The following is a 14,242-nucleotide window of genomic DNA, read 5'->3' on the forward strand; positions in this document are numbered from 1 at the left end:
TTCCGCATGAGCGTCCTCCACAGAGATCAGAACACATCTCCAGTTTCAGTGGTCATTCGCTGAAGCACACACACACACACACACACACACACACACACACACACACACACACACACACACACACACACACACACACTGCCTTGGCTGCCACTTGGACAGGAGGGACAATCACAAGGAAGCAGATGGTCACACAGGAATTGTCCCAGTGACGCCCTCCAATGTCATTTTCCAATGGAATGAGCAGAGATCCAGTTTGACTGTTTAAGCGCTGCGGGGCAACAACACATGGCCGGCGAGGCCGAGATGAAGAACTGTTCATTAGATGTGTGAAGAGAGCAGTAACTAGCAGCAGGGTGGGTCCTCCAGTACAAAACGGCACTGATAATAAAATCATCATCAGTAAGGCCTCACACATGGGAATATCCTCCATATCGAGTCAGAGCGCCCTTCAACTCGGCTGACATGCTTTTGAGCAAGGCACTCCTGACCCTCAAGGCCCCCCCCCCCACACACACACAGTCCTCCTTTGTGTTCACTGTGTTAATAGAAAAAAAATTGAAGATAGCCACAGGAAAAATAATGAACGATTTATGGGTTCATTAACTGAATATTTCCAGGTTTTTGTGAGTTTGCCACACAGAAGAAATCAGCAACTGTTTTAATATCACCTTGGATTTAATATATCAGGACTTTAACATTTTTTAGAGAACAAATAATGATCGAACGTGGTTCCATCCATCCATTTTCTATACCGCTGACGCTGGGTGAGAGGCGGGGTTCACCCTGGATAGGTCACCAGTCCATCGCAGGGCCATCAGGAGAAATTAGGGGTTTAGTATCTTTCATAATTGATTTCTTGTACTGAATGTGACCAAAGAAATGACAAACGTCTGTTTCCTCGAAAACATCCTTTGATGGTTTGAAAGGGAAGAAGATTCACAACACGTGCAGATCGTTTTCGGAAAAATAGCCAATCAAAAGAATTAAACTTTTTTTTTTTATTGGTTTTTGTTGTCATTCAGAACTTAAAAGAAGTTGTTGTTTTTTTAAAACAAAACGTACACACTGAGCCATGATCCTGCTATATATGGCATATATACAGCGTATATATCTGTGGATATATATATAATAGCTGATTGGAATAACGTTGGTTTGTCATCTCATTAACATTCCGTTTGTTCGTTAGTGCCATTTTTACACGCGTGGATTTGGCAAACAGGTCTGTGTGCGAGTGCTCGCGGGGTTACATGTGGAGGTGTGGCGGACGGGTTGATTTATCTGGCCTGTAAGTGCGAATGCTCAGCAGAATGGTTTATGGGCAGCTACACTTACAGAGTATGGGGCCAATGTGTAAAGGTGAGCGTACTGAGAGTGATTGATGCTCCGTCAGGTGTTCCGCAGGGTCAAACGTAAGATGCATTTTGTAATGGAAGTTGGTAAATGTGCTTCACTTTCACTTACACTACGTCCTGGATATTGCCTGTGAATAATTGATGAGCTCAATGCGGTGAAATGACTTTTACTCATTTAATTTTACAACGATTAAAGCAATTTTTTTCATGTATATGTTACTGTTTGTTTACAAACACGTGCTTCCGAATGTGGCATTGTGTGCGTTTGTGTGTGTGTGTGTGACTGTAGTACACAATACACTGCTCTCCCGCGTGATTTGACAAGATTTGCTCCATTTAGAGAATTCAGACTCCCACCACTGTAATCGGCTCTGGCACTGTGTGTGTTCTCCGCCATGCCACTGTCCTGGACCATTTCAGCTCCCGCGCACAAGAGCTAAATATCCAGGGTTTACTACAGGGTCCTGCTAATTGACTGCCTGCACAGAGGAACGCTGAATCAGCACTTAACCAGCACAGCTAAATGGACAAGGATACATAAAGACGGGGTATTTGTGAGGGATGAGGAAGCATTTGAGGCAACATAATCACAGATGATGTCAAGGCATCAACCTGAAATGGAACCTGATACTTAAAGCAACAGTTTTGTTTTGTTTTGTGTTTTTACTATCAGCAAGAAGCTGAATTAACATTTTTGCAACAAATGCATTTAACAGTAACGCTTACACACAGTAAGTGAAACGCAACAGGAGATGAATCCTCCCGACGTACAGCCAAGAGATACTGTCAAATAACCAGGGTAAAAACAACAATATTACCTATTTCATGAATACTAGACGATTAAAATATCTTAAATATTCTCATTAAATACTTGTTTGATATCTCATGAAAAGTTACGCAGAATTATTTGTGCATAACTTTCTGCACAAACCCCTGCAATGAGTAAAATATCTAGAATTCCTTTTGTTTTTTTGTCTGTGGAAAATACATTATTTTAAGATAGATGAGACCAGAACTGCAACGATTGATCAATTAGTCAATCAAAAGGAAATTCACCGCCAACTTTTTTTGATTCTTGAAAAACGTGAAACGTTCACCGGCTGAAAATTCATTAACGTTAAGGATCTGCGCTGCTTATTGTGACGTTCACTAAGAAATGAAGAGTATTCGGAGTTTAGACTGACTGGATGGAGGAATGAAGCCATTTCAACATGTCACTTAGGGCTCAGGGAAATTAGGATGAGCCGTTTTCAAAGGTGTTTTTTTGACATTTTATTGACTAAATTCATCAATTAGTTGCGACAACGATAGTGAGATTAATCAGTGATGGAGAATTTTCAGCGGCAGCGCTTGCCATGATACAAATTGATAAACACTCAAATGAAACTGGCAACGAAAGCCTTGACGTCTCGCCTTTTACAAAATCACAGTGCGTTACTTTTCAGTTGTGAAAACCTGGAAATAATCTAGTAAAACTACAAAGAAGACGTTAAGCTTCCTTATTCCATTGCAGTACCACTGACTTATTCAACACAAAGATCACGTCCTTGTTGAGACAGAGCAACTGTCCAGTAAAATATCACCTACAGGAAAACACTCAAGTTACAAGGAAGAGGATCCAAACACAACATGAGAAGCTCTGAGGTACAAAACCTTGTCAGGGAAAATTGAAACAGAACAAGAATCATTTACCAGTGGCAGATACAGGAAAGTTGAACGTATCGCTGAGAACTTAAGACGATATTCTCTGTAAAGACGAGGTAATTCGGCAGACACTTGTAGTATTTCCGCTCACATGCTGAATGGGTCATACAAGTCTCATTCTGTTCGTCAGTAATGGAGGAACAGATTTGCCACCGGAGAATGAAATTAAGGCCTCCTTTCCCTCCCTTTGCTATTTTCAGATGCAGCCCACAGGGAGAAGAACAAGAATGGAAATGGGAAATAGGCTTTTTTTTTTTTTTTTTTTTAATTTAAACAGGGTCCAGCTTTGAATGGGGAAAAAAACTCGGAAGCACGAATTACAAAATAGCCCCAGTGCTGAAAGTAAAAGTTTAATTCAACATACTCAGAAACCTTTCAGTTCACAAAAGAGCGCCATTAAAGTAGCAAGACATCAGCACTTTTTGACATCATTGCTGACAGCGGGACGCTGGCGAGGGATGTTCGCTGTGGAAGGGATCTCTTGTTGCAGTGGGTGAGAGATCCCTTTGAGGAAAATAAGAGCTCTGGATCTTCTGTTGAGTTTACCTGGATAAGCACACCTTCAGTCTCATGAAGCTGTGAGTTATTTGTGGCTCAAAAACATACAAACAAAAATAATCCAAACTGTAGAAAAAAAAAGAAAAAGTCGATTATAGCTGAATTAGTGGAAGATGTTACTGATACAGCCGGACTCAGGGTCGTCTTCTCTCAAAATGTGACGCAATGTCCCTGACCAAAACTGTAATGTCACCCAAACCCTGCCCCGTATCTATATATACACACCTCAAACACCTATCAGGACATTGGTTTTTGATTTTCTGTCCACCACAGTGATTTTATACCCGGAGACGACCTGTTCCGAAGCTGTCACAGTAACAGGTCACATTTGTGTTTATGACAGCACTGTACCTGAAGCACCAAGATATGACCTTAAGGGACAGTCCCCAGCCCCGCGCCCCGAAAAGTAAGAGAGAATCAAACACGGGCACATGGATTTGGAAGGGGGCACAGGGGGCATTTTTGTATGTGCTGCTGAGCTACAAATGGTGCTTTGTCAGGAAATATTGCTGACAAAGACAACTGTGCCCTTCTGGTGCAAGAAAAAAAAAATTGGAAGTGACCGAAACACAGCTGAACCTGCAGGGTGGGTGGGGAGGGGGGGGGGGGATTATGGGACGACATCCAGATAGTCAGATGTCAGATTCTTCTTTTTTTTTGTCCTGAATTTGAGTCCTTCTATATTTGGTGTTTGTCAATAAAGGAGTCTGAGCTAATACATTTACATCTTGTTACAACGGACTCATATTTTTATGAGATATTTGATCCAGAATCAGAAGATATATCTAAGTTTATGGGCCTTTTTTTTTCTCTAATTATTGATATCGAGATTAAATGTTTGTAAAAGTCAAAGGATGCCAGCTGAGGTAGACGAAATACAGTACGCCAAAATGTACATACTTCGATAACGACGGGTACGATCAAGACGGTAAAGTTACAACGGCTCATAGGTGTCACGCTCAGCAAAAAAAAAAAAAAAAATCTTTTATTTTTCTGCATCCTCTCGATCTCTTTTAGTTCCTCTTATCAGCAAAAAGCAACAGAAAAATAAGAGCAAGCTGAAATCACTTGTTTAACACAATATTCGAGATGAAATTACATGCTCATGTGTATTTAAATTACTTCATCCTTTCATAATGCTTCTTCCCAAGTGTCTAAAATCCGTTTTCTAGATCACTAACCCTGAATACCATCAAGATGACTGCCCGAAGACGTTTGTTTGGTTTTTTTTCAACCATTTCAAACTGGCTCTTCACAGTCTTCAGGATCTAGGATGCACAATTCTACGACACCTCCGACGGTTCATTACTTATTCAACATATCATCACTAATCCTTCTACTGAAATTCAACAAAATCCATTGTTTTGTTTTACATTTCCTGCAAACAAACAAACAAGCGCCGGCGGGCAAGTTACATCCTTGACTGAGGTAACGAAGCAAAATAAAACTGAACCAAAAAAAACCCACAATCCACAGCTGAGACTAGACAAGCAGCAGGTGAGTGAAGGTAAAAAGCTTGAAAATGGTTGCAAAAAACAACAACAATAACATCCACCTGAGCTTCATTTGGAATTTTCTGACCTTCAACTCCTCTTGGTGAAATTTGGTGAATAATTACACCCAGATTAACACGTCGGGTCATCCTTTCAAAGAAAGGCACCATCTACAGAATAAACAGCTAATATTTTTGTTTGTGCAGTTCAACCTAGCTGTTTTTTAAAGATAAAACTCCCTGAAACACTCACTACACTCACGTTTACGTCATTTGTCTGTTTTTATACGACATTATACTGCCTAGTCTGTTTTCTGCAGTACCTTGTAACTTTATTTTGAAAGGCACAACATAAATAATGTTGTTATTTATTATTATCGTTACGATATCAGTTTTGGTTTCGGTGATCCTATGAAATGGTTTAACAGCGAGAAACTATGAACTTTATTTTAGCTGATATCAATCCATGGAAATATTCTCTTTAATATCGGCTCTGCACATTTCAAACTAACCTAGTTGATACAGGATAACTATTAGAAAATTCAGTATCTTATTATTCTACAACTGACCTGCATCTTGCAGACATTTGTAATGTTAAGTATCTAGTATTTCAGTAGTAATTCAAGTGATTATACATTTCGGAATTCCCAAAGGATGCTTTCAAAGTCTGACTAGGAAATATCACCTTGTCCATCTCCGTTTAACACCCTCCCAACCCGCTGATTGACAAGTGATTACATCCAATTAGATTACGTCTGGGTCAATAACAAAACAATAACTACACTTCATTACAACAGATGAATCTTCATTTATCTAATTAGGATCCCACGTAATAGAAAAGGTTCAAACCCAAATCTAACAACTCTTGCCTCCTCTTGGCTGTTCTGATGGCTCCATGTCAACCAGCCCCCGGATCAATACAGAAATCAGTTGCAAATGGTATCGTATAACACCTCATCAGACAGAAACATATACGGCCATGAATCCTGTCAATGTGTGAGCGGTTGTGTTGCCGTCCGACGGACTGGAAGCAGCCCGAGCGACTTCTCTAATATTAAGAGGTGATATAGAAACATAGAGAATGTCTTTAAAAACAGACAAAGAGAATATAATCAATAAAATATCAATCAATAGTCAGGTGGGGGGGGGGGGTTGTTAGGAAGATTGGATAGCCCGAGCCTTCAAAGATAATCGAAGACGCTAAGACTAGGGTCCCCACCCCCATCATGCAATGATTTCTCTCTATGGTTGTCACCTCCTCCCTGTTTATCTCAGTACCCCCCTTCCTCATCTTCCTCTTTCTCTGCCCCCTTTTCTCCTCGATTCCTCTCTACTATCTCACCCCTTTTCCATTTTCCTCACTTTCCCTTTCTTTTCCAACCCCCTCCATCTTTTTTCTCTTTCTCTCTCTCTCTCTCTCTCGCTCTCTCTCTCTCCAGTGCTCCCCCTCCTTCCTCCCGTGTCTACTGCAGCAGAAAAGCCAGCATAGACACCAGCATGTGTGTGTTTCTACATGTGTGTGTGTGTGTGGTGTGTGTGTGTGTGTGTGTATGCACGCGTGTGTGTGTATGTGCGTGCTACTACAGTTATAGCTAGAGCCTCGAACAGTCGTGGGCAAAAAGAAGGTGAAATTGAACGGTAAAAAATGTACCCCAGCGTGTGTGTCGAACGCTCTGATCAAGACATCGATTGCTGATTCATTACATCACAGCCACGCAAACAAACCCCTTAAATCATTAGAGTAATGTCTCTCCTCCCGTCTCCCTGTATTTCCTCTCCTCTCCTGCTTCCTCCCTCGTTCTCCCTCTCATCTGTCTCTTTGTATTTCCACATCAGTATCTCAGCGTCTTTTGGGTTTTTTTTCTTCCTGTCCTAGTCTCTCTGCATCTCTCTCTCTCTCTCTCTCTCTCTCTCTCTCTCTCTCTCTCTGTCTTTTTCTCTCCACGTATAATTTGCATCTCTCAGGACGAAAAGACCAAAAGGTTCTGCCATGTTGGACAGGATACTTTTAGAAATGAGCATGGGGGGGTGGGGGGGGTGGAGTGATCTGGGTCACATCGCTGTGTGACATATAACAGCGGCGTATTAGACCTATACAGAAAGGAAACGGAGATGTATTTAGCCCCAAACAGAGCCTAGTTTGCAGGAGCTGAAATGAATCCCGCAAACTAGGCTCTGTACTCTGCATAACCCCAGCATAGCATCACAAGCACATCTAAGAGCTGGACAAATGGCGATAAAGAACATATTCTAACAATTAATGTGTTAAAAGTGTCACTGTACGTCAAAGAATTTCACATGAATCTCTTTCATGTTGTTGTTTGCTTTACATGTTAGAGGAATACTTTTTGCCTTCGTTCTCAGATTCGATCATCTTGACCCTGAAGCATTAATGAGCTGGTTGGTTGCATAAGTTAAGGAAGGCAGGGGTACACGGGGGTGGGATGGTGATAAATCAATCTGATTGGGATTAGAGTGACAGTTAGAGAAGCACTTCCTGCCAGATCCATAGTCCATCCAGAGCCAAGAGACGTATCAGGTGGCTTCATCCAGACTAACTGTCTGTCACAGCCCAACACTTTCTTACTTCCTCTGGACAATTCAGGTGTCAGCAGGGGTCTGTGTGTGTGTGTGTGTGTGTGTGTGTGTGTGTGTGTGTGTGTGTGTGTGTGTGTGTGTGTGTGTGTGTGATCTGTAATTATAAACATATTTTTTAAAGCTGTTATACGCATATGATGGCATTCATGTCTTCACCGCTGCAGGTGTCTGACTGACAGTATGCACACACTCACGGTATCTAGATAAAATAGTAAAAACAGGAGGGGGGGGGGAGGGGGGGGGTCGAGACAAGATGATCAAACTTCAATGGATTCACAAAAGAATCCAAAATGAAAGCAGGGGTGATCAAGCAGCTGGATTAGTCTACAACTGTAACCTCTAACCACTGGTACTGTTGTCATCCATCAAAAACAAAGCCAGAGGTACTTGTTACTCACATACCTGTGTGATTGGATGCCATCACGTTTGCTTTGAATGGTTAAATCATTAACTATTTACGGCGGGGGGTTAAAAAAAACCCATCTATGACGTCCCAACATGAGATCAAGTTGTGCGTAACAGCACTAGACACCGTGCGTAAAAGCCATGTAGCGTTCAACTGGGACAACGCGAGGAGCCAAGAATGTTGCAGCACCAAGGGCAAACGCGGGGGAAAGACATGTTCTCCAACATTCCATGTCGTATGAATCTCATCGCTGCGGTGCTTCAATAAATAAGACTAAGGTGAAATACGGCGCACTGATGTGCATCGTAAACGGACAAATGTGACCTAATGAAGGCGTTTGGATGCAGGAGGCGCAGCGGAGGATGCGTTCAGAGACAGATGTATATTAAACCCGCTCAAGTTGCTGAATAGGGCGATAGGAATTATGACAGCCATAAAAAAACAGCATTCAGTGGGAATACAGCTGATATGAGATGTCTAATATATCACGTTAACACATGGAGGTGTGTGTGTGTGTGTGTGTGTGTGTTTGTGTGTGTGTTTGATTCAAACCCTGATTGCACTAGATACCAACAGATATAGCCACCATGCTATTTTCCCTTTTTCCTATGCTTTCAGCATCAATTATTCAATATCAGTACGTCTATATCCTGCTATACTGTCAGGGATGGCGTACATACCGACAGAGAGAGGCTAGCAGGTTATTATTATAAAGCACTAGTTCATCTGCAGTTACAAAAAAATGTTTACAAAGAAAAGTTTTAAAAACTTGTCCTGACTCCTGTAGAGCTCAGAAACACCACAAGGCAGAATATGCAACAACACAGAAACAAGTTGGTCCCTCAGGGAGGGACATGGGGGACTCACCCGGGCATATTTGGAGGAGTAAGGGTCTTCAAAGAGTGCCCATATTTTGGGCTGCCAGGTTTTCCACCAGCCCGCTCTCCTCGCGTCCTCCTGCATGCACAGTCTTTTCAAGTCCCCATCCGCGCCGCCTAGAGCCGGGTCGTCGTCAGGTGCGTCCGGTTCTGGAGTCTCAAAGCTGTCCAGCGCCTCCTCAGCATCCCGATGCTGCCGATAATTCATCCAGCAACACGCCTCCACGTCCGTCTCATCGATGCCCCAGAAGGCCAGCTCCTCTTCAAACAGGGGACCGCACACATCATTGGGACAATGTAACTTCCCGGTGCGGTAATAGTTGAGGATGAAGGAAAACACTGACGGGTGGCGGTCGAAGAAGAACTCGTCTAATTTAGGGTCGTAGTCAAAGTTGCTGAACGCGTCCGGCTCGGTGAGCCACGACAAGCGGGTACCGGGCAATGTTTTTAGGGTGCTCCGGTAGGTCTCATGCCGCACCCCCCCGCAGTTTATCACGATTTTCTCGCTTTCCGACGGACAAGTCATGTCTGCGCTGTAACATGCTTTGTTGGACGACTTGTTCCCACCCTTGCGCCCTTTGAAAGAGGATACACACACCGAACTGAGCATAGAGGACCGGGGGGGAGGGAGAGGATGAGAGAAACCGAAGGGAGGAGGAGGGAGGAGTCTGAGGAGTCTGCGGGGAGAGAGAAAAAAAAGGCAGAAATTTTAGCAGAAGGGAGAAATAGATGTGGATTATCAACATTGCAATACAAATGAATATTCACAGGCTAATAGCGGCTGCATGTGCAGTTACGAAGGTGATAATCAGCTCATGGGAGGACACGACATGACCTTGCAGGTGCAGAGACATGATGGGGGTGACGGAGAAGTTGGTTTGAACAGCATCACGGAGCTAAAACGGAGATGCCTCCAACTTAATAGAGCAACTAAAACAGGTGGCTTCGAGTGCGCTCATGAGTCAGCATCCTCTCAGATTGTTGACACCACGGTGATGAGAACATGTGAGAGCTAGGAGGGGGGGGGGGGGGGTCCCAGCTCTGTCATCCATGCTTCTGCTGATGCTCTCCTTCAGCCAACAATCTCTAAAATTGATCCGCTTGATACTCAAGTCGGTGTTCATTCAAATCCTCTCCCTAATTAGGCCACTGTGAGACTTAGAGGGTGAGAGAGAGAAGAAGAAAAAAGCATCCCCACCAGCAACAACCCTGCTCTTTTTCTTGCCTGGGCATACAAGTGTGTGTGTGTGTGTGTGTGTGTGTGTGTGTGTGTGTGTGTGTGTGTGTGTGTGTGTGTGTGTGTGTGTGTGTGAGAGAGAGAGAGAGAGAGAGAGAGAGAGAGACAGAGAGACAGAGAGAGAGAAAGAGAGAGAGAGGAGGAGTATTGGAATGTGGAGAACAGAGTGAAAGGAAGAGGAAAACTGGGGTTCCATCTCCCTGCTTTTCTCTCTTTTTCCCTAAGAATGCCTCTCTGACGTAAGGTGGCGCAGCGTAGTGTGTGTGTGTGTGTGTGTGTGTGTGTGTGTGTGTGTGTGTGTTGCTTCCCGAGAGTGCAGTGTCCGTACTAATGTTAGATCTCCTCGATCAGTTCATGTGCGTGCTCCACACACTGCTGCAGCCCCCTCCAACCGCCTGAGATTCATGCAATGCACAATTATGTCAATGCTCACTGCCACTTGCTGCCATGCAATGTGAGTGTGAAGACATGCAAGTAGAGACAGAGAGGAGGAGGAGGAGGAGGAGTAGAGGCTGGAGAGAGGGAGAGATGAAGGTGGGGTAGGGGGGCTATAAATCACATTTTTAATGGAAGGACTGAAAAGGACAGAACGAATCAGTCAAACAAGCACCTGAACACCAGTGAGATGCAGAAGACAGAAAAGTGAACGCAGCACATGAGTGTAATATTGTCGCTTCCCTAGTAATGGAAGGGAAGGGGGGGTGGGGAGAATGAGGATGGGGGGGGCATCGAAAAGGAGAGTGCGCTATAAAAGTGAATGAATTCTGCTGCAGTAAAAAAGCCAGAGTTTATACGCTTCCTTCTCCTTCTTCTCCAGGAGAGGTCAGAAGCTTTTGCCCGCGAGCTGCATTGGGTGTGTGTGTGGGGGTGGGGGGGGTAACGATGCTTCAGAGTGGCACGCTTCCACACAGCAAAAAGCCTGCATCACATCTATGTTTTTAACCTCTTTATTCCCTCTATTCAAAGAAATACAACCCCCCTCCGTTGAGCTCTCGCTGGCCCTCCCCCTCTCACACCTTCTACTCACTCTCTCTCTCTCTCTCTCTCTCTCTCTCTCTCTCACTTTCACTTCCTTGCTCGCTCTCATATTCCGCATAAAGGATTCACATTTCATTGAAAGAGGGGGGAGAATCAAGGCTTCTTCCTCCTGTCCTATCCAGCCCCCCCTTCTCTCTCGTTCTCTCTCTCTCCGTCCCCCGTTCTCCTCCCCCCTCACTGCTTTATACATTCCTTTTCCCCCTCTTTTTGCATCTTCGTCCACTCTTCATCTCTGCAAAGTAAGCTTTCTTCAGTTTGGCTTCTTCCCTTACACTTCCTGTCATGTAGGACACTGTGGCCTCTCTTCTGTTTTTACTTGTGAGTGTATGTGTGTGTGTGTGTGTGTGTGTGTGTATGTGTGTGTGGTTGTGTGTATGTGTGTTCTGTCGTTTTGATCATTTAGGCTGAGGGAACAACTTTTTGTTCTCAGAAAAGTTGGCTGTCTCTGGGGGTTTTTTTTGCCCTTAGATCTTAAATTGACTTACTTTTTTTTTTAGATTTCATTTTGAGGTGTTTTGTTTTTTAATGATTTTTATTTTTGGAAGATCCTGGAAAAAGACTTAACAGCACGCAGGTAAGATCTCATGACCAAGGCTACTGCATGGCAACAGAAACACAAGTGCAGCTGATTCAACTTACCTGGATGGAGCTAAACTGACTTAAATCTAAAAAAATTTCTTAAGTTTTGAAAGTCTTTGCTGGCGGAGCATCAGCTTGGGGGGGGGGGCATTTAAAAAGAATTTTCTGCAGAGTGAGTTTTTCACTGTCATTCTACAGAGGTAATCAACATCTTTGTGATTGTATTGATTAAATCAGTTAAAATATTAATTAACTGGACTAAAGTCTCTGTCCTGTGAGATGAAATACATTCAGCATCATGGACAGTCCTGCTGTCTCTCACTCATCTGGGACAAAGTTGCTCGCCCAAACTTTTTGGAAGCTTTTTCATCCCACGGTTGAATCACTTCCATTGCTTTGTTGTTGTTTCACATTCTTATGTTCTTCACTTCACTTGCACCAGTTACTGAATATTTTATACCGGGGCAGCCACAAGTCTGTAACTGTGGTTAAATGTCTTTTGTTTCTCCGGTGTCATGTGTGGTCAGTTTATTGATTTTTATACATTTACTGGAGCATACGTTCACGTATAGTTGTTTAACCGGGATAGGATGTAAGTTTTACTCATAACTGAGCTTTGGATTTAACATTGAAGTTAATAAATTCAGGATACGTGACCTCTGATTGGAGGAGAATGTCTGCAGTTTTAGCTCTAAAAAAAAAATAGAGGAGGTAAGCACATCCTTAAGAGTCAGTCTCAGCAGTTTGAGCGCTGGCAGCAGTGCAGAGAGCAAAAAGGGGCGGGGGGTGAGAGAAAGTGGGGGTTGTGTGTGTGGGGGGGGGGTTGCAAGAGAAAGTGAGAGTCAGGTGCAAAATTGAGGAAGGAAGTTGATCCAACAGAGATGAAAAAGTACGGAGGTTAGGAAGAAGGCATAGTTTGCATGAGGAAGAGGCAAACTTGGAGGAAGGGAGGGGGGGGGGGGTTCTGTCTTTCTCTTGCAGCATTTCCTGATTTGGCCACCATGCCCTGCGCCACCCGGCTACTAGCTCACCTCACTGCACACATACACACACACACACAAGATGAGAGAAAGCAAAAAGGGAGGGAGGTGCGTTCGCACGCACACACAAACACACACCGACTCACCTGGCTGCTACAAACATGCTAAGAAAACCATTGTGAGGTCAAATTAAGCTTTAATCATTCTGATTAGAGGACATCATTCCTGCAGTGGAGCGTGTGAGCGAGACAGAGTGGGGGTGATCGAGAGAGAAGGTGCACAAGGCTCGTGCACAAGGGCTGCACTGACGCTAATATATATTAGCACAAACACTGCAGCAAGAGGGGGAGGGAGCACGGGATTATGGGATGCATTGACTGTGAGGTACCAGCAGCAGTAACCAGGGGGAGGGGAGGAGAGTGCACACTAGAGAGAGAGAGAGAGAGAGAGAAGGGAGGGATAGGGGGAGATAAAAGGAGAGAGGGGGAGAAGGCAGGGAGGAATTTGGAGGAGTGCTGACTATGCGGAACCGAGCCGGCAGTTGGCAGAAAAAGCAAAAACCTTTACCAATCACAGAGGGAAGGGGGGTGATGGAGAAGGAGAGAGGTGGACAGGAGAGGAGGGGGGAAAGGGAAGGTAAGATACAGGAGGTGATGCAAAGTGAGAAGGTGGGAGAGGAAAGGTGGGGGAGGAGAGAAATAGAGAAAACCTTGCAGTGGTTAAGGCTGTCACCTGTGAAGGGGAGGGAAGGGGAGGGGAGGGAGGAGGGAGGGAAGGAGGGGGTGATGGTGGCGGTCTGCAATACTAATAAGAGAAAGAGAGGAGTGATTAAGAATGAGAAGAAAACAAGTGCAGGGATGTAAGACAGACATACAGCTGAGCTGAATGGCAAACATACCAATGGGGAAAAAGAGGGCTTTGCAGGCAAACGTGTAGCGTGTGTGTGTGTGTGTGTGTGTGTGTGTGTGTGTGTGTGTGTGTGTGTGCGCGTGTGTGTGCGTTACGTATGAGTTTCTGATGCACAGCCTTTTTTTCCTCTTACCACCCGCTACCTCATCAAAGGATGTAACCACAAGGCGTCACGCTGTTCCATCCATATCGCTTTCCTCCCTCCTTTCCTCCTTCTCCTCATCCCTCATCCCCACATCTCTACATGATCTCCCCTCCTCTTTCACACACTCCACAGTGACGAGGAGACCCCAACAGGAGAGAGCGTGGTACTACACTATGGTGAAAACACTGCGGTCACCTCCCCTTTTAGTGCAGTGTGACACCACAGTGTCCTCTCCCCCTTCGGCTTGTCATTGCACCTCCCGCTGTAACCCTGACTCTAGCAGGAGTGAAGCATCATAATGAGTGCGTGTGTGTCTGCGTGTGTGTTTGTTTGTTTGTGTGTGTGTGTTTGAGGATAGTGGCGAGG

General features: G+C 44.3%; 1 protein-coding gene across 8 annotated transcripts in view; it reads right to left on the reverse strand.

Moving 5' to 3' along the window:
• The window catches only part of LOC147239554 (voltage-gated potassium channel KCNC1-like), a 55,307-nt gene that overhangs the window by 32,394 nt on the left and 8,671 nt on the right, over window positions 1-14,242 (reverse strand). For 3 of the 8 annotated variants that reach the window (XM_086195002.1, XM_086195003.1, XM_086195004.1), the window contains exons 1-2: window positions 9,757-9,896; window positions 8,978-9,665 (exon numbers count right to left, since the gene is read on the reverse strand). In XM_086195002.1, coding sequence (XP_086051128.1) covers window positions 8,978-9,665; window positions 9,757-9,842 — 774 coding nt within the window. In that variant the 5' untranslated portion in view covers window positions 9,843-9,896. Of the gene's footprint in view, window positions 1-8,977; window positions 9,666-9,756; window positions 9,898-14,242 lie in introns of those variants that run through there. The other 5 variants (XM_086195005.1, XM_086195008.1, XM_086195007.1 and 2 more) reach the window with 3 other exon arrangements.

The sequence above is a fragment of the Aulostomus chinensis genome, chromosome 23 (genome assembly GCF_037954235.1).
Source record: "Aulostomus chinensis isolate RoL2024-O1b breed Wild chromosome 23, RoL_Achi_v1.0, whole genome shotgun sequence".
NCBI lineage: Eukaryota > Metazoa > Chordata > Actinopteri > Syngnathiformes > Aulostomidae > Aulostomus > Aulostomus chinensis.